Source organism: Plecotus auritus (assembly GCF_963455305.1).
Source record: "Plecotus auritus genome assembly, chromosome: 10".
NCBI lineage: Eukaryota > Metazoa > Chordata > Mammalia > Chiroptera > Vespertilionidae > Plecotus > Plecotus auritus.
In genome coordinates this window covers 20,612,528-20,633,238 of record NC_137785.1, presented here as the reverse complement: position 1 = coordinate 20,633,238, position 20,711 = coordinate 20,612,528, and the positions used below count along the sequence as shown (strand labels likewise).

Below are 20,711 nucleotides of genomic sequence, written 5' to 3'. Positions count from 1 at the left end.
AGTGAGGCGGCAGCAGTCACGTGATCACTCACGGTTTCCCAGGCACTTCCCTCTGCTCTGCACTAGCGAGGAGCGCGTCCAATCAGAAACCCACAAGCGAGGCCCGCATTCCAGCCAGAGTGCGCCTGCGCACAGCGGGGGTGGTGGGGCCCAGCTCCAATACCGAGGGTTCGTGCCCGGCTGGGTCGTGGAGTGGGAGCCGGGCAGTGCAGGTACTGTGCGATCTGGGGGCGCGGCGCCTCCGCTGCCTCCTTGTGTTGTCACTTCGTGTCGGTAATGCGTCTCTACCCTTATGTTGTTCTCGGTCCTTTTATATCGCCATTCCTCCCGCTTAAATTGTCACCATTCCCCCTCTGTTGCTATCACCTTCCTTCTGTCGCCATCAACCCCCTTAACTCGCTGTTGTCCCCTTTAAGCGCCCATTGCCACCATAGCTCACAATTGCCCCTTGTAGTCGCCATCGGCTTCTTATGTCTCCGGCACTCATCTTTTGTTAATATTTCTTGATATGAAATCCTCACTTCTCATAAACTGTCATCATATACCCTTGTCACCTGCGCACGTCTCCTGTCACCCTCACTTTAAATCGCGTTCATGTTATCCTCGTCCCTGTGTCACCATCTCTCCCATGTCACGTTTGCTCCTCTAGCTGTCACTGTCCATGCCTCATGCTTCTGGTTTTCCCCCTAAGAAGCCACTTGCCTTACAGGGTTCTTTCCCTCCCCGTCTCCAGCATTTGCCAGTGTCACATACTCACCACCCTGCAGGGTAGAGCCCATTCATTACCTGGGGTGTGCCAGAATCCAGCTCCACCACTAAACTTATGGGTTACCTTAGCTACCAATCACACCTTTGCAATCCAAGCTTCCTCATCTATGAAATGCACACAGGACACCTACATCAGGGGTGATTGGGAGGATTCTGCCAGTTTATTCTTGTGTTATGTCCAGCTTGACATGGCGATTTGGGCTAATATTGTTAGTAACCATGTCACTCTCACCCTCGTCCAATCACCTTCGTCACCTCCTCATTGTTGCTCTCTCCCTGCCCCCACTTCTTCGTCATTGCTATGGCGTCAGTCACACACCATATACCATGCATGATACCCTCTGCCATGGCAGCCACCCACATCACATCTCTACATTGTCCTCACATCCACTTGAGGGGGTGGCCCATCAGCCATCACGAATCTTGCTCATGTAAATAGTTAATCCTTCTCTCTTTACCTTGTTGGATTGAGTGATCTCTACCCAAAAAAATTCGAGCATTTAGCTGGTGCAGTGGTGTGAGTTGAGGAGGGCATGGTGGGGGGGGGGAGACTATAGGTAGCTTAGACCCAGACCTCCCTTGACTTCTAGAATTGAGGGTCAGAGAGATGAGGCAGGTCCCACCACACCTCAGTCAAGCGTCAGCAACCCTGAGTCCCCAGGTGGAATGGTAAGGATCTTATTTAGTCAGCTTGCCTGCGTAAGCCTTGGAGGACAGTGGCTACAGTGTGTCCCTGGGGTCTGAAACACCCTGGTTCCCATCTTGATTCTAGCATTTATTTTTTTTCATATATTTTATTGATTTTTTACAGATAGGAAGGGAGAGGGATAGAGAGTTAGAAACATCAATGAGAGAGAAACATCAATCAGCTGCCTCCTGCACACACCCTACTGGGGATATGCCTGCAACCAACGTACATGCCCTTGACCGGAATTGAACCTGGGACCCTTCAGTCCACAGGCCAACGCTCTATCCACTGAGCAAACCAGTCAGGGCTATTTATATATGTGTGTGTATGTGTGTGTGTGTATATATATATATATATATATATATATATATATATATTATTTTAGAGAGGAAGGGAGAGGGAAAGAGAGATAGAAACATCAATGGTGAGGGAGAATCATTGATCGGCTGCCTCTTGTATGCCCCCTACTGCGGATTGAGCCCAAAACCTAGGGCATGTGCCCTGACCAGGAATCAAATTGTGTGACCTCCTGGTTCATAGGTTGACGCTCCACCACTGAGCAATGCCAGTCAGGCGATTCTAGCATTTCGTACTTAAATAGTTGCATGACCTGGGCAGATAGCTTAATGTGCCTGTGCCTCAGTTTCATTCCTGAAACACGGGAATGAAAACACAAGTTATTCACTCAGCAACTATTTAGAAAGCATGTTCTACATGCCCAACCCTGTGCTAGGCACTGGGCACACATCAGTGAACAAACCTAGAGATCTCTGGCCCCGTGGAGTTTACAATCTAGCAGGGAAAAGAGACAATCAGACAACAAGTAAGTAGATTGTAGGATGTTTTAGGAGGGGGGTTGGACTGCACGATAAAGGCTATAGTTTTAAATAAGGTGGTCAGAAAAGGTTTTCTGATATGGTAATGTTTGAACAAAGACCAGAATTAAGGGAGAGTGGCCTGGCTGTCCCTTAAGGCAGAGAGAACAGCAAATACAAAGGCCCTGAGGGGAGAACGTGGAATATTTAAGGGATAGCAAGGAGGCCAGTGAGGGAGGAGAGGGCTGGAGGATGAGGTCGGTGGAGCGCTGAGGGCCGATCTGCTTGGCTCTGAGTGAGGTGGGCGGGAGCCACTGGAGGATTTGGCGGAGGAGAGGGACACCATTTGATGTGACATGATGTGACCCAAAGCAGCAGCCAAGTACCAAGGATGGATTGGCAAGATCAGCCTGGTTGGAAGGAGAGCCAGAGTCCTCTTCTTAAAGCTGCACTCACTCCAGTATATCCTTTCTATTTGGAGGAAGCTTCTAATGGCCCTCTCAAAGATTGGGAGGGGGAGGGATATTGGTAGTTTTTGAAAGGCCAAACCCACCTCTGGGTTCATTTGCTGTTGGGGAGGGAGGCGGGGAGGGCATCTACAGAACTGCAGATAATAAACAACAGGAGAGGCACCTGTTGGCCCCATGGGCCTGAGGCAGACTGAGTTCAAATCCTGGCTCCACTGTTTCCTGGTTGTGTCCCTTTGTGCCAATGATTAATCTCTCTGGGTCTTTAGTTCCCTTATCTGATAAGTGGGGCTTTAAAAAGAAGAGTTAAATGTATAAAGTGCTCAGATCAGTGCCTGGTTTAATAAACATAAGGAGCCCTACCTTCTAGCGGCTAGAAAATTAGATAATCTAGCCCCACGTCCTGCACTTTCACAGGCGGAGGCCTCCCTCAGAGCTGCAAGGAACAGACATTCTGTTTCTTTTGTGCCATGAGTTGGTCTGTCAGTGTAGTATCCTGGAACAGAACTGAGCTCTGTTCAGATTCCCGGCCAGCAAACCGACACTATGCAACCTGGGTAGTAATTTCCCTGAGCCTGCCCCGCATCTGAAAACCAGGGATAATAATGCTTCCCCCCCCCCACCCCAGATATGTTGTGTTATTTTTGAATTCAGATATCCACCATTTTCTGTTGTAATGCCACCATTCTCCTCCCTGCTTTCTTTTTCTTCAAGACACATTTTATGTGTCACTCATTTATCTATTGTCTCACTCCCCCCTGCCCCCAAATGCCATCTTTACCAGGGATTTTGTTTCTGTTCTATGCTGTATCTTCAATTTCTAGACAGGGCTTGTCAGCAGGTAGTCACTGAATAAATACACGTTGAATACCTAGATGAATGAGCTGGCCACTGAGCACCTGCCGTGTACTGTCCCTGTGCTGGGTGGTCATGGGGACACAGACGTGACTGAGACAGCCTTGCTCTGCCCTCATAGGTTCCAGAGTCCAATGGCAGAAACAGCTTCATCACCAGGCAGTGACAGCCCAGAGTGGTCAGGGCTAGGATGGAGAACCTCGGGGGACTGTCAGAGCCCCAAAGGGGTACCTGAACCAACTACGGGGTGAGGGAGGGCTTCCTGGAATAGATGGTACTCGAGTTGATAGGAGTGAGCAAGATGAAAGGAGAAGCTGTGGGATGGTTGGTGGTGAAAGTGGTTTCAGTTCAAGGAACCGAAAGATATTAAAAATGGCTGGGTCATAAAGGATGGTGAGAGTAAGTTATTAGGGAAGATTGTTCAGGACTCGGATCCACAGTGAGGACACGGGGGAGCCACGGAGAGTTTTTGAGTGGGGATGGAAGACAAGTCAAACTGGGAGGGGGATTAGAAGGGTTGAGTGAAGGCTGGAAAGGAGGTGGCCAGGTTGAAGCCATGGGAGAGAAAAGGGGGGGTGGGAGAGACCCTCAGGAGGCCAAATGGACACATGGGGGGGTCTAGGATGAAGCCCAGGGCTCCCTCGGAGTCAGGGAGGGATTTCTGGAGGAGCTGGCACACAGGTTGAGACCTGCAGGATGGGTAGGACGGCTATCCTTGAAATGGGAACCCAGAAAAGGAGCAGATTTGGGAGAGATGCTAAGGGGAGTTGGGGACATAGTGGGTATAAGGGGATTGGGGACACCTTGAGGGAGGTGTCAGAAGGCCATGAGACTTGCAGAGCTGGAGTTCAGGGAAAAGGTGAGAGTTGGAGATGGCTTTGGTGTCAGAAAGGGGGCCTGAGTCTGCAATGGTGGGGTCCCTAGAGGACATGGCACTTTGTCCTGAAGGCAGTGGGGCCCATAGAGGGGTTTTGAGGAGGGAGGGGACAGCTTAGATTTTTGAGTTCCAAATCAGAAGTATTCACCATTCATGATGGGTTTTATTTTTACCTATTTAATTGTTTTTCAGACTTGGTACCTTCTAGGGAGGAGTCTTTGGAAATAAAGGTTCTGCTGCTAAAACAAAAACAAAAAAGTTTACAAAACCAATGCTCTGTTTTGTTTTCTGTAGACTTAACCACAGACAATTGTTCAGTCCAAAGAGGTCGGCATGATCAAGGGAAAATTGGCTCCTTTAAACACGAGAACATTTCCGTTTGAGCCACATGGAAGGTCCATGGGTTTGTGGGTGTTTCCTGGGGTGTGGCCTTTCCAGTGCTTCAGCAGCTACGTGGCCCCCACCCTCCTTTGCACTCAGATGGCTTGAATCAACCTTGAATTCTGCTCTCAGGTTGAGATGCCGTGACTTGCTCCTACTCCGTCTGTTCTGGGCTTAGAACACAAGCTGGTTATCACTGTATGTCAAACACATATCACAAGGTCTAGAGGGACAGCTAAGAAAATCTTTTCTCAGAGATTTCCGTTCTATTCCATTTCTTCTGTTTTTAACAGACATTTCTTTTGTGTACATATGCTGGGCACTGGCAGGGAGTGGGGGTAGAGGAACAAACCAGACCCAGACTTCGTGTTTCAGGGGACACACAGATTACCTGTGATCTAATAGAGGACATACAGACCTCACAGCCAGCTTGTTTCGGAAGTTTGCTGTGATACCTGCCTGCCGCGGATGGATTCATTGCCTTCCCAGCAAATGTGAGGTTGGTATATAAGTCGCCCACTGTCTGAGAATGAAAGTGAGGCTCCGAGAAGGGAGCCTCTTTTCCCGGTGACACCGAGCTGAGACCTGGATGCCGGGCTCTGGGACTTTGAGATCCACCCCATATACCATTTGGAGATCCCCCTGCCACTGTGCCCCAGACGGTGTCTAAACTGTAAGATGATCCCATTTTATAGATGAGGCCAGCAGTGCTCAGAAAAGTAAAGCCCCATGCCTGAGGTGACTCCCGAAGAAATTGACAGTGTGGGATTTGAACCCTGGACTCTCCAATCCAAAGCTGTGGAGGAGGGATCAAATCTCCTTCCCCAGCCCACCCCCTCACCTGGCAGTGGAGTGTTCGGGGAGCTGTACTAACGCGTCTCAAAAGCCTTGTGGGTTTTGCTTCCTCCTTTCCTGCGGTCTGTGGTGTCACAAGCAGGGAGGGCACAGGTCAAGGGGACAGGACATTCCATGGGCTGGAGGGGGGACGCTTGCTGGCAGAGGTGCAAGAAAGGGGAGCATAAGGACCAGCCTGGTCATTGCACCGGAGAGCCCCCCCCCCCCCCCGCCGCCGTGGGGGCTTCTAGGAACCTGGGGACACAGGAGACCAGCTGAGGACAATGCCAGCACCTGCCAGCCTGGCTCTGTGCGCCCTTCTGCTCCAGCCCTTCAGCTTCATCCTGCCTGCTCCCCCTGGGACCTGGGGTGGGAGTGCCGGATACTTCTCCAGCCGAACTCACAGTCCTTTTCTGAAGACTAGAATGTCGGGGGAGGGCACTCCAGCTAGGAGCCTGAGCCTCATATTTTAATTTCCATAGAAGCCCTATGTGCATTTTAAAAATTAAATAGCAACTGAACTGCAACCACCGTGGCTGGGGTTGGGGGTAGTAATGATGCCTTTTTTCTTTTTTTTTGGCTGTTAGCTTGACACGTCACATTTATTCAGAACCTCTTACATGCCTATTCTGTGCACTTGATATGTATTAATCCTTTAGTTTGAAGGACCCACCTGGGTAGATTTTTTAAAATATAGAGATAGAAACACCAATGATGAGAGAGAATCATTGATTGGCTGCCTCCTATATGCCCCCCACTGGGGATTGAGCCTGCAACTCAGGCATGTGCCCTTGACTGGAATCAAACCTGGGACCCTGAAGTCCACAGGCTGACACTCTATCCACTGAGCCAAACCAGCTAGGGCGATTTTAGACATCTCAAATTTTATATGTTCAAAACACTACATTTATTATCTATGTATCCATATATACACTGAGTGGCCAGATTATTATGATCTCTGAATGCATAATAATCTGGCCACTGAGTGTGTGTGTGTATATATATATATATTAGAGGCCCGGTGCATGAATTCGTGCATGGGTGGGGTCCGGCCAGCCTGGCCAGGGGGAGGGGACATGGGCGGTTGGCCTGCCGGTCGAACTCCTGGTCGAGGGGACAATTTACATATTAGCCTTTTATTATATAGGATATACACTGAGTGGCCAGATTGTTATGATCTCTGAATGCATAATAATCGGGCCACTCAGTGTATATTTTATTGATTTCAGAGAGGGAGAGAGAGATAGCAACATCAATGATGAGACTCATTGATTGGCTGCCTCCTGCATGCCCCCTTCTGGGGATCAAGCCCGCAACCTGGGCATTGCCCTTGACTGGAATCGAACCTGGGACCCTTCAGTCCACAGGCCAACGCTCTATCCACTGAGCCAAACCAGCTAGAACCATTCATTCTTTCTTTATTCCTGCTCTTTTCCTCAAATTTGCTCCTCCTTAATCTCCCCTAGCTAACCTACTGGCATCTCCATCCTTGAGTTGCTCAGGCCCAAACCCCTGGAGTCATCCTCAACTCCATCCTTTACCTGGATTCTGCATCCAATTGGATTAGAGATCCCATCAGCTCCACCTTTAAAATATAACCAGACTCCATCCAATCTTCTCCTAGGGGCTGTCCCCACCCTGGTCCTGTTCACCTTGTCTCCACCCTGGTCTCCCTGCTCCAGCCCCTGTACCCCCTTCCCCAAGTCTGTTCACCACACAGCCAGGGGGGACCTGCAAACCACACCAGTTGCCCATGGCGGTGGTAACAAGTTACCACAATCGGGGTGGTTTAAAACAACAGAAGTTTCTTCTCACAATTCTGGAGGCTGGAACTCCAAAATGAAGGTGTTGGCGAGGTCATGCCCCCCCTCCCCCAGGCTCTAGGGGAGGTTCTATTCCCTGGCTCTCCCAGAATCTGGTGGCTCAAGGCATATCTGGTTTTATGGCTGTGTCACTCCAATTGCTTCTGTCTCTCAGAGACACTTGTCCTTCGATTTAGGGCCCACCCAGATAATCCTTTTTTCCTATTTTAAGTTTTATTTTTCAATTACAGTTTACATTTAATATTATTTAGCGTTAGTTTCAGTTGTACAACCATATACTTCATCAAGTGTTCCCCTGATATTTCCAGTACCCACCTGGCATCATGCATAGTTATTACAATATTACTGACTATATTCCCTATGCTGTATTTTACATCCCTATTCTGTTACTACCAATTTGTACTTCTTTTTGTTTGTTTGTTAATCCTCACTGGAGGATATTTTTCCCATTGATTTTTAGAGAGTGGAAGGGAGGGAGGGGGAGAGAGAAACATCGATGTGAGAGAGACACTTCTGTGCACAGGCTGACACTAATCAATTAGCCACACTGCCCAGGGCCCAATTTGTACTTCATAATCCCTTCACCTTTTTCTTTTTTTTTTTTTTAAATAAATCTTTATTCAGATTATTACAATTATTTCTCCTTTTTCCCCCCATAGCTCCCCTCCACCCCTTTCCCACCCCACCTTCTGCCCTTACCTACCCCCCACTGTCCTCATCCATAGGTGTATGATTTTTGTCCATTCTCTTCATGAACCCACCATACCCCTTTCTCCTTGAGAATTATCAGTCCACTCCCTTTCTCTGGCAACCATCAGTCTGTTCTCTGTAAGGACCCTTTTTCTAGCTGTCACATTCACAAGTTCCAGGGGTAATCACATCAGATAAATCTTTTTTGAGGCCACAATTCAACCCACTACAACACCAAAGGCAGAACCCTTCTCTGCTCAGGCCCTATCCTCACCATGGTCCAGGTAACCTTGTATGGTCTGCTCCTGTCACCTCCCAGACTCATCTCCTCTGCCTCTCCTGCGTGCCTACTATGCTAAAGACACACTGGCCTTCCCTCTGCTTGGAACACTTCCCTAAGGAAGTCCATGTAGCTCCTTCCCTCCCCTCCTTGAAGTTTTTTTCTTAGGTATCCCCTTCTCTGAGAGGCCTTCCCTGACTTTAATTAAAATTGCAAACAACCCCAACCCCACCCTTACCCCTATCCCTCTTCCCTGATTCTCTATAGTACTTACTATAATTTACACATAATTTACTTGCTTTGCTTTTTGTCTGTCTTTCCTCAGGTCTGTTTTGTTCACAGCATTATCCCCAGTGCTTAAAACAATACCAAGTACACAGGTACTCAATAAATATGTGTAAAATTCACGAAGAACCTTATGAAAAGCAAGTGCTATTGTTACCATGCCCATTTTGCAGATAGAGAAACTAAGGTACAGTTGCATTGTCATTTTTCAAGGTCATACAGTCACATAAGTGTGGAGGCTCGTATATGAATCGGACATCTGGCTCTGGCACCCCCCTCTCCAGTACTAGTGTTTTGCTTTGATGAAAGTACCACAGAAGTTACAACTAAACCCCTCATTACAGAGCCTATAATCACTATAGAACTTGAAAGCCAAAAGGTCACTGACCATTTCAGTGAACTCCCTCTGTTTTCTCCCTAGTTTTGGTTTATTAGAGGCATCCCTAGTCTCAGTGTGTTCAGTCCTATCCCTCACCTCTCCAAGCCTCACTGCTCCCTCAGTTTTGCTCTTGTTCACCTCAGCTTTCCTAATTTCACATCTGCTGTTCCAACCCCTTAATCTCATACAGCATTTCTCACCAAGGCCTTTGCAAATACATAAAAGGCAAGTCCTGGCTGGTGTGCTCAGTGGTTAGAGTATCAGCCCACGGACCAAAGGGGTCATGGGTTCAGACTCAGGGTCAAGGCACCTACCTGGTTTGTGAGTTCGCTTCCAGCCCCTGGTGGGGCACATGCAGGAGGCAACCAGTCCATGTGTCTCTCACATCAATGTTTCTCTCTTTTCCCACTCCCTCTCTCGCCTCCACTCTCTCTGAAAAGCAGTGGGAAAAATATCCTCAGGTGAGAGTTAACAAAAAAATAAATAAAAGGCAAAAGTTGTTTCCTGCCCCATACCTCCTTCCCCACCCTGAAACCCTGCTACCAACCACCTCTAAGACTGTTGCCTCCTTGTTGTCTTCTGCTTCTGGTGATCGCAGAATAACCTTGGTCTGTTGCCATTTCTTGCTGGATCCATTTGCCCCGTCTCCATTTGTCTCCCTGCAATGAGAGGATGGGTCCAGCTGAGCTCTACCTTCCCCAACCTGGGATCCTGAAAATACAAACATATTAAAATGCAGTTCTCACCCACCCCCAAGTCCCACTCTCAAGGCAACCACGTCTGACGCTCTTCTCTCAAAAATATACTTTCCTGCTTTTATCTGTTAACTTCCTACCTGGCTGGGGGAGGGGATCCTGTCCCTCTTTCATTGACAGAAGTGGCTGGGGACGGGTTCTCCAATTTATATCTGCAATGATGGCCTTAATTCTCTTTGAGAGATATGGGACTGAGAGGTGAGAAACCCAGCCTATCCCGCTGGCCAGAGCCTGGATTCAGAAACAATTTTTAAAAAATCCCTATCAGTTGGCTTTTTAAAAAAATGATAAATCAAGTAAAATAGACTCCAACAGAAAACCCACCCTGCTCTTCCTACCCAGAGCGTGGGCTGTTACTCCACTTTGATGTCTCCATTTTATAAGTTTTTAAAACATTAACTTATGTATTGATGTTTGATTAGGCAATGCATGCCCGTGGTACAAAACTTCACAAGGTCTGTAGACGAGAAAAGGTGTATGGGGGGGGGGGGTCCATTTATTTTTTTATTTTTTTAAATTCTCACCCGAGAGTACGTTTCTCATCGATTCTAGAGACAGGGAGAGAGAAACATCCATCGGCTGCCTCCACAACGCGGCCCACCGAGATCAAACCTCAACCTCCTCGTTGTACGGCAGGAGGCTCTAACCAGCCCAGCCGCCCGCCGTGGACGTGGGGACCCTTTTTCTTTACCTGTGGCTTCCCTACCTAGTACGGGGGGTTCTGGGGTCGGGTGCAGCAAAGTCCATACCCCAGCCACGTACTCTCCCCACCAGGCCAGGTAGGCGGAACCATACCTGGGGCACCGGGCCCCCCTTGGCCCTGCGCAGACTCCCTGCTGCAGTAGGCGGAGCCTCCTCGGTCCCCGCCCCCGCCCCCGCCTTCCACTCGCCCCTGTTCAGCCTGTTGGGGCAGAAGCTGGGGCCCCGCAGAGTAAGCAGCTGCAGCTTGCCGATCAAAGCCGAGGCCCCTCCGGGGTAGGGTAGGGGAGGAGGGCTGGGGGGATGGGCTGGGAACTGGTGGGAGGCCCACGATGGTCCTGGGCTCCTGGCCTGAGCTGGCTGGTGGGTACCTGAGGGTCAGAACCAAGGAGCCACCTGGAAAATGCTCCCTGGGTAGGAAAGCCAGACACAAAGATTTGGGGCTCCGCCGAGCTGACCCCATCCGAAGCTGTCTCTTTGGGAATGTCGAGATTAGATTAGAGCTCAGAGAGGGAAAGGTGCTAGTGGATTGCAGAATGGACACTAAAAGGGCGGCTACCGCATATTGTAGGGAAGAAAGCAGAGGCGTTAGGGCTTGAGGCATTTCGAAATCCCTGTGAGCAGCGGTCTGCTTCCTCCTTTTGGGCTGGCGGGCTCCCTGCCAGTGACCCCCGTGATCATGGACAGAAACCCAGTGGATCCCGTGAGCCCCAAGCCTGATCAGCCTTCTGTGGTGTCTTCCGAAAGCCCAGAACATCCCCACACAGTGCCAGCTTTTGTTTCCACAGTTTGGAGACCCTGATACACCCACTTTCCTACCTGCACTCTGCGTGCCCCTGGCTGCCTGGCAAGATGAAGCCTAAACTGATGTATCAGGAGGTAGGTGGATGGGGCCCCAGTGGGGAGGGACTGGGTACAGTGGAGAGTAGGGCCTCCCATGTCACCCCCAAACCATCCTTGTTGTTCCCCAGCTGAAGTTGCCTACTGATGAGCCCGCCAGCGAGCTGCCCCTGAATGAGATCGAGGCATGGAAGGCTGCCGAGAAGGTAGGAGCCCACTGCCACCCTTGGTCTGTCTCAGGCGTGGGCTGGGCTGTGCCCTGGGCTGGCTGACCGCCTCTTCTCACAGAAAGCCCGCTGGGTCCTGCTGGTTCTCATCCTGGCTGTTGTGGGTTTCGGTGCCCTGATGACTCAGCTCTTCTTATGGGAATACAGCGACTTGCATCTCTTTGGAGCCAACCAGCCCCCAGCACCCTGCTATGACCCCTGCGAGTAAGTGGGGAAGCAAAGAGCCTGGGATGGTGGGGGGAGAGGCCCTGACAAGCCAGGGACACTCAGACACACCAGGAAAGGCCTGCTCTCGGCATCACCCAGTGCCCGTGATTGCAGACTCCCGTCACAGATTCTTCCCTCCATGCCCACCCCCATCCCCTGACACTGTTCCCATGGCAGCCACAGCATCATCTTCTGTCCAGGTCTGTGAAGAGACAGGCACACACAGACACACACTGCATCATCTGTCCACATATGAGGACAGTCATACACACGGACATCCACATACACACCTTCCTTTCACACCTCTAGGTAGACAAATGCATGCATTCAGAAAATCGACTACAGGCACACACAATATACAGTCTTCCATCCTGTGTGGGCAGACAGGTGAGCTGGTGGTCAGCTATGCCTGATACCAACCGCCCCTCCCCCGTCCTGCAGAGCAGTGCTGGTAGAGAGCATCCCCGAGGGCCTGGACTTCCCTGAGGCTTCCACTAGCAACCCCTCCACCAGCCAGGCTTGGCTGGACCTGCTCGCCCGGGCCCACAGCAGCCTGGACATCGCCTCCTTCTACTGGACCCTCACCAACCATGATACCCACACTCAGGAGCCCTCTGCCCAGCAGGTACCTGGCAACCCGGGCGCTGGTGGAAAGCAAGGGGGCAGTGGGAGGCATTAGGAGTGGGGGTGGAAGGGGCTTTCCTGCAGCCCAGGAGACAGGTAGGCATGTCTCATTCAACGGGTTGGACACAGGTGTTGGGAAGCAACTGTCTTCACATGGCCCTCTGGACCAGGGGTGTTGGTCACCGTCATCTGTAGCCTTTGAATGTCGGGTGTGGGTTTAGTTACTAGGGATTAGGCAGGCAGATGTCACTTACTCACAAGCTGCCCCGACCCTGTCACACCAAGAAATGGAAGAGCCGAGTGAGGAACAGCCCAGCCTCTAGCCAGGCTTCCGCTTCTCTTGGGCAGGTCACTTCAGCTCTCAGGCTTCAGTTTCCTCATCTGTGGAATGATGGGGCCAGTATGTAACACCCACCCCTTAGGAGGATGAAACGGGCTAATCCATGCAAATTATAGCGTGGCACCTATATAAGCCTTTGTTATTATTAGATTCTTGTTATGGTCTGCAGACAAACTTAAAAACCATAAAGCTTCAAGCTTTGAGAAGGAACAGTCTAGGTGGATCACCCCTTCGCTGAAAAATGCAGAAGTTTCCCCTTTTTTTCTCTTTCTGCTGCCTCTTTCTGTGAGAAATGGGCTTAAAGTTATTTACACTGTGGGGCTCCTTAAGCACTACCTGAAAAAAATTACAAAGGTTAGAAATGATAGGTACTCTCACTCCTTGCTGCTCCCACTGGAGTGGTTCAAAGCACAAGCACAGGCCTAGGAGGCAGACAGTCTGGGTTGAAGTCCTGCTTCACCATTGAATCCTCCGGCGCTGCTTCCTATCTGCACCTCGGGGATGTGACTCAGACTCACCTCCTCAGTGAGAGTGGTGAGAATTCAATGAGTTCAACATGAAGGGGCTTAGAACAGGCCCCTCTCACAGTAGGAACTAGGGAATCATGGGCTGTTACTATTACTGCTATTGGCATCACCAAGCCTCACCTGTACCTTCCCAGACCCCCAGCCTAAACCAAACCCTCAGTATCCTGTAAAGTGCCTGGAGGCCCCTGTGGTACCAGGCATTGATACTTCCAAGGTGGGATCTTGGGAAGGTCCCTGGGATGGCACAGGAGTGGCAGGGAGGCCCTGACGAAGCTCAGAGCGGCTAGTTATTAAAACAGATAAAGGTTTTAATATCTTAACCTGTAAAGCCGTCCCTAGGCATACTGGCTAATATAAAGCCGCTCACTCCTGATCTCATCTGGAAGCCCAATATCAAAACAACCCCATGGGGGTGCTGTGTTGGGTTGGAGAGCTAGCTGGACCAGCCCCTCAGAAGCTCTCCCCACCCCCAACCTTGTACCCCCTTCCCAAGGGTGAGGAGGTCCTCCGGCAGCTCCAGACCCTGGCACCTCGAGGTGTGAAGGTTCGCATTGCTGTGAGCAAGCCCAGCGGGCCCCAGCCTCAGGCGGACCTGCAGGCCCTGCAGCAGAGCGGTGAGTTAGGGGCAGCTGGGCTGGGCTGGGCTGTCCAAGCCAACCCCTGACCGCCACTCCTGTCGGTTGCAGGTGCCCAGGTCCGCATGGTGGACATGCAGAAGCTGACCCACGGTGTCCTGCACACCAAGTTCTGGGTGGTGGACCAGACCCACTTCTACCTCGGCAGTGCCAACATGGACTGGCGCTCCCTCACCCAGGTCTGCCTGCACCCTGCCCCCCCCACCTTTCCAGGCCACTCCCTGCTCCACAGGTGCCCAGCCTCCAACTACACCCCTCTTCAATCCCAGAGTTCTCTCTCCAGTCCTCAATGGCTTCCTTCCCACTTTCTACCAGGAAAGTCCCCAAATCCAGCCCTCTACTGCCCTCCACCTGTCATGGAAGCTTGGGGCTTCCTCTGGTCCCCAGTGACAGCGGCCAGGCCCTCTGAGGGCATTCAAGGCCCAGTCCACCCATTTGGGCTTCATTATTCATTCTCTGGATGCCTCCTCTAAGCCCAGCTCTGTTCTGGGTAATGCTGGGAACACAGAGGTAGCAGATGGACCTCTCAGAACTCCCAGCCCAGTGCAGAGTCAGGCCAGTCACCAGGCAGTGTCAGCCCAGAGGAGTCAAGGCTGGGATGGGGGGAGCACAAGCAGAGAGGTCTGAGCCAGGAAGGGGGCCCCAAGCTGGAGTACCAGAAAGGCTCTCAAAGGAGGCAATAACTAATCTGATAACGGAAGGATCTGTAGGAACCAGCACAAGACAGGATAGAGGGTATAGCTCAGGCAGTGATCATTTGCTCAGCCCCTAATCTCACCAACTCCTTGGAGAGATGCTGAACATACAGCTGTGGCTGAGACAGCCCTGCTGTCTTTCCTCCCAGTCCAATGGGGAGATGGGTTTGCCACCAGAGAGAGTGATGAGGGAAACCCAAGGGACCGTGAGAGCCCGAGGAATGCCTGAAGCAGCCTGGGCAGTCAGGGGAGGCTTCCTGGAGGAGGAAACTAGCAGCTGAAACCTAAGAATAAGCAGGAGCTCCCTCATTGGAGGGTAGAAGTGACAGCATATGCAAAGGTTCAGGAAACCTGGAGCTTTAGGATGACATTGATTTTCATAAAAATTTGACTAAAGAGTCAAGTTCATGCCCATTCCCAGGCTTTAGATGGAGGTCTGGGGGGTGGAGCTGAGGGGCAAAAAGAAGGGAGAGAGCCCAGCCAGCGTGGCTCAGTGGTTGAGCATCGACCTATGAACCAGGAGGTCATGGTTCGATTCCCGGTCAGGGCATGTGCCTGGGTTGTGGGCTCAATCCCTAGTGTGGGGCGTGCAGGAGGCAGCCAATCAATGATGCTCTCATCATTGGTGTTACTGTCTCTCTCCCTCTCCCTTCCTCTCTGAAATCAATAAAAAAATATACAGGCAGTCCTCGGGTTATGTCAGACTCGACGTACATCATTTTGTGGTTACGTTGCCATCTCCCATTTATTAAAAAAAAAATTCCGTCATTTCAACGTCTGTACATATGTGCTTTATGTTTTTTGTTATTTATTTACCACAAGTAAAGGTCAGGAATCGTTATCCTTCTTTCAAAACTTTTTTACTGTTTCACTTCATTACTGCTGTGTATGTGCTCCATGTGAGTGACGTGGGTGCTTATGTAGGGGGGTTCCGACTTATGACGAAAATCGCGTTACGTCACGCCGTAGGAACGGATCTCTGACGGAACCCGAGGACCTACTGTATATTAAAAAAAAAAAAAAAAAAAAAAAAAGAAAGGGAGAGAGGGGATTTTGAGGGGCATGGGAAGGAATGGGGGCTGCTGTGGACATGAAGCCACTACCCCAGGCCCAGCACTTCCCTCCCACAGGTCAAGGAGCTGGGCGTGGTCATGTACAACTGCAGTTGTCTAGCCCAAGACCTGACCAAGATCTTTGAGGCCTACTGGTACCTGGGCCAGGCGGGCAGCTCCATCCCGTCAACCTGGCCCCAGTCCTATGACACCCTCTACAATCAAAAGACACCAATGGAGATCTGCCTCAACGGGACCCCTGCTCAGGCCTACCTGGCGGTGAGTCTGAAGGAAGAGTGGCCTCTCACACCCTGGCCACGTGCCCTCACACACGGCCTCCATCCAGCCCTGCCCAGGGATTGGTGGGGAGGAGGTCCGGACCACTAGCCCTCACTCCTGCTCGCTCTACTTGGTCAGGGGCCTGGGCTATATCCCAACCTCACGAGGCCTCAGTTTCATCTAGAAAATGTTTACAACCTCTCAGGGCTTGCATGGACCAGCTCTACCTCCCCATTAGCCCTAAATCCAGTTGAAAATTCCCTTCCTCAGTCACACTAGCCACGTTCCAAGTGCTCAGCGGCCACATGCAGCAAGCAGCTACCTGCTGGAAGTGCAGGTACAGAAACATTTCCAGCGCTGCAGAAAGTTCTGTTGGACAGCGCCGGCTGTCTCTGTGGCAGATCCTGAGCGCTCTAGACAAGGCCCTGCTGTTGTGGGGTTTGTTTTGTTTTGTTAATTCTCATACAAGGATATTTTTCCATTGATATTTTTAGAGAGAGTGGAAGGGAGAGGGAGAGACAGAGAGAAACATCGATGTGAGAGAGACACACCGGTTGGTTGCCTCCTGCACACTAGGGATTGAGCCTGCAACCGAGGTATGTGCCCTTGAGCAGAATCAAACCTGGGACCCTTCAGTGCATGAGATGATCTCCAACCAACTGAGCCACACTGTTCAGGTCAAGCCCCTGCTCTTTTTAGCTATTGATATTTTCACTAGTTGGGGAGGCCAACCTCGTCCCCTTCAGTTCCCCCAAACAAGTCACCTGGCCAAGCCCAGTCATTGTGGGGGGCCATACAAGGTGTATGGATGCTGGGGTCCTATACTCCAGTGGTTTCCCACAGGGGATTGAGGGTTCCCCCTCTCAGAACCTGAGTTTGCTCACCTGTCCTGAGTCTGGAGAGAGTTGAGTAAAGGGCCTGGTGCGGCATGGGCACACAAGGGGTGCCCTCAAGGGGGCCTGTGAGTGAGTCAGGGATGAAAGCTTTTAGATCAGAGATCCTCACACCTGAGCGTGCATCAGAACCACTGGGAGTGCCCTAGCGGTTTGGCTCAGTGGATAGAGCATCGGCCTGCGAACTGAAGGGTCCCAGGTTCAATTCCGGTCAAGGGCACATGCCTGGGTTGCGGGCTCAATCCCCAGTAGGGGGCGTGCAGGAGGCAGCTGATCAATGATTCTCTCTCATCATTGATGTTTCTATCTCTCTCTCCTTCTCCCTTCCTCTCTGAAATCGAGAGAGAGAGAAAGAGAGAGAGAGAGAGGACCACTGGGAATGCTATTTCACCAGATTCCTGGGCTCCCCCTCAGCACCCTCATTCAGCATGCCATGTGTAGTGAGGCCCATAAACTTGAAATTCTAACAAGTTCCCACCAGTTGATGCTGTTAGTGCTGGATCAGGGACCTTTTGTCTTGAACCACTGGGTTAGAGCATAAATTCTGGAACCAGACAGCCTGGTTCAAATCCTGGCTCCATTTATCAGCTGTGTAACTCAGGCAAGTCACTCGCCCTCTCTGAGTTTCAGTTTCCTCACCTGTGAAATGGATGTCACAATCATCCTTCCCCTTCATGGAGACTGCGGATTCAGCGAGACCGCAGGACCTGGCTAGTGTACACGGGTCCATTGTGATGGCACATGTCTTACCTTTCCCCTCGCCCCCAGAGTGCGCCCCCACCACTGTGTCCGAGTGGCCGCACCCCAGACTTGAAGGCTCTGCTCAACGTGGTGGACAGTGCTCGGAGTTTCATATATATCGCAGTCATGAACTACCTGCCCACCATGGAGTTCTCCCACCCGCGCAGGTACTGCTGGTGGGTGGACAGGGAGCCACTGGAGTGGGAGAGGGGGTGAAGGGGCCCAGAAAGCAGGCAAGTGGAGCCGAGGCAAGGGGACAGATGGAGGTGAAGCGATGGGGAGAGGCAGAGAAGACAGAGGTAACAGGGAGAGGGGCCTGGGTGCTCCAGACAAGGGCAGAGGGGTCAGAGAAAAGGATGAGAATATTGGGGTTAGGGGGATGAGATGGGGACTGGAAGCCAGAGGTAGGGGGTGCAGGATTTCTGGAGATAGAAAGCAGGGAGCATGGGCTGGAGACAGATGAGGGCTTGGGGAATGGGGGCTAAGAGTTTTCAGGTATGGGGCAGCAGGGTTGGGGGGCTCAGAGAAAGTAGTAGCAGCAGCAGACATGATGATGGAAAGCCTGGGTTTGGGGGGCAGGAAGGGGAGCCAGAATCAGGGTGTAAAGGGTGTGGTATTTAAGGAGGCAGGAACAGGACTGGGAGTCAGAGATGAGTGGTCTTAGGGCTTGGGGGCTCTCAGAGCTGAAGCAGGGCCCAGGCCTAGCTCCATAAAGCTAAGAGTGAGGCTTGTGGATAAACCACCCTCTGTACCCTGCACCCCTCCCCAAGGTTTTGGCCTGCCATCGATGATGGGCTGCGGCGGGCTGCCTACGAACGGGGCATCAAGGTGCGCCTGCTAGTCAGCTGCTGGGGTCACTCTGAGCCGTCCATGCGAGCCTTCCTGCTCTCCCTGGCTGCCCTGCGCGACAACCACACCCACTCCGACATCGAGGTGGTAAGCACCTGCCACAGCCCACGCCTCAGCCCCTGTGCTGGGCAGTACTGGGCACATAGTACTTGTGGAGCTCACCTAACAGGGACAACCCAGAGTGAACCATGCGGTGATGGGGAGACCGTGCGTGAGGCCCAGATTTGGGGCGGGGGGGCAGGGTAGAGGGTGGGATGGGAGTGCCCAGAGGAAACACCTGCCCAGCCTGAGGGGTCACGGCAGGCTGTCTGGACAGTGGGACATCTGAGGTGGGACCTAAGGGACCATTCTAGAGGAGCCCATCTCAGAGTCATTCTAGAGCAGTGGTTCTCAACCTTCCTAATGCCGCGGCCCTTTACTACAGTTCCTCATGTTGTGGTGACCCCCAACCATAAAATTATTTTCATTACTACTTCATAACTGTAATTTTTCTACTGTTATGAATCGTAATGTAAATATCTGTGTTTTCCGATGGTCTTAGGCGACCCTGCTAGCGGTTCTCAACCTGTGGGTCGTGACAGGTTGAGAACTGCTGCTGTAGAACCTCAGACCATCAGAAAACACAGATATTTACATTACAATTCATAACAGTAGCAAAATTACAGTTATGAAGTAGTAATGAAAATAATTTTATGGTTGGGGTCACCACAACATGAGGAACTGCATTAAAGGGTCGCGGCATTAGGAAGGTTGAGAACCATTGTTCTAGAGGGAATGGTGGCAAATGAAGTAATTGGGCCCTCCCAGGCGGCGTTACCTGAAAGCCACCCTCCAGACCCTGTTCTGGCCCTGTGGGTTTCACGGATTCCCCAATCCTACAGACCTGCCCCCATTCTCCACCCCATTCCCTGGGGAGTCTCTAACCCACTGCACCTCCCACTGCTTTCCATTCTCCCCTCTCCCCCAGAAACTCTTTGTGGTCCCTGCCGACAAGGCCCAGGCCCGGATCCCATATGCCCGAGTAAACCACAACAAGTACATGGTGACCGAACGTACCACCTACATCGGTGAGTGTCCGAGCACCGCCAGGGGGGTGGGAGAGGGTCCAGGCACAGCCATAGGCCCTGACTCTGCCCCCTGCCCCGTAGGAACCTCCAACTGGTCTGGCAGTTACTTCACAGAGACGGCGGGCACCTCGCTGCTGGTGACACAGAATGGGGAGGGTGGCCTGCGGAGCCAGCTGGAGGCTGTTTTCCTGAGGGACTGGGACTCCCCTTACAGCCACGACCTCGACACCTCAGCTGACAGCATGGGCAATGCCTGTCGCCTGCTCTGAGACCTGTCCCAGCAGACAGGCTGAGGCCTTCAAGGCCCCCACAGACCCAGATGTCCTGGGTCATGGTCCCTGTCCCCATAGCCCTGCTTCTGTCTGTCCCATTGTGGCTCCACAGACCCCCTTGCTCTCCCACCTCTACCTTCACTCCCGGCGGCCTGACGCTGTGCCCCAGATCCCAGCTGAGCTGGGGGAGGGATCAGCCCCAGAAGAAGTGGGGATGCATGCTGGGCCAGTCCCCCGGCCTCCCCCCCTTCCCAGAGCAAAGAGGGCCCAGGTTCTCATAAGAAGTAAATTACTTGTCTGTACAGTCTCTGCCTGACTGAGTAGTGTGAGATGGGGTGTCGGGATCGGGGACAGCCAGCATGGGCCTCTGATGGGGACATGAGCATGTACACGAGCTCTTAGCATGTGCTAGAATGTACCTAGCACATAGCATGTAACTGGCATGTGCTGAGTCCTCAGCAGGTGGCCTGCCATTGCTGAGCATAAGCATGTGGCCCACTGGTTTAACATGTGCTGAGCTCTCAGCGTGTAACCACACAGGCTGGCATGTGTAACTGGCATGGGCTGGCATGTGCTGAGTATGCAGTGTATGACAGTGTGGTTGGTGTATGCTGAACATCCTGTAACCAGCATGGGTTAGTGTGTGCCATATACTCGGTGTGCTCCCAGCAGATGAACCATTGCCATATCCCAAGGGTGGACTCGAATGTCTGAACACTGGAGCATGCACCAAGTATGAATTTGCACCAGCCAAGTGCATGGTCAGCCTGTAATGACAAGGACAGGTAAACAGACATCTGGCAAGCTTGGATTGGCACCTGCTGAACACAGTGTTCTGAGGATGGTTCTCGTGTGCTTGTGTGCCAA

General features: G+C 51.7%; 2 protein-coding genes across 6 annotated transcripts in view; both read left to right on the top strand.

The window, feature by feature from the left end:
• Positions 1–20,711, top strand: part of SNRPA (small nuclear ribonucleoprotein polypeptide A) — a 752,186-nt gene that overhangs the window by 410,650 nt on the left and 320,825 nt on the right. The gene's annotated exons all lie outside the window — the stretch shown is intronic.
• Positions 62–20,151, top strand: PLD3 (phospholipase D family member 3). Of its 5 annotated transcripts, none has more exons than XM_080644779.1 (13): positions 62–212; positions 5,227–5,350; positions 11,385–11,475; positions 11,568–11,642; positions 11,725–11,867; positions 12,312–12,495; positions 13,855–13,975; positions 14,048–14,175; positions 15,822–16,022; positions 17,684–17,823; positions 18,427–18,592; positions 19,473–19,572; positions 19,654–20,151. In XM_080644779.1, the coding sequence occupies exons 3-13, from the start codon at positions 11,449–11,451 to the stop codon at positions 19,839–19,841; spliced, it is 1,473 nt and encodes a 490-aa protein (XP_080500905.1). In that variant the 5' UTR covers positions 62–212; positions 5,227–5,350; positions 11,385–11,448; the 3' UTR covers positions 19,842–20,151. The 5 variants fall into 5 exon arrangements, with proteins under 5 accessions (XP_080500905.1, XP_080500903.1, XP_080500906.1 ...); XM_080644780.1 differs by having other exon boundaries at positions 132–212; positions 5,145–5,350; XM_080644777.1 differs by lacking the exon at positions 5,227–5,350 and having other exon boundaries at positions 68–212.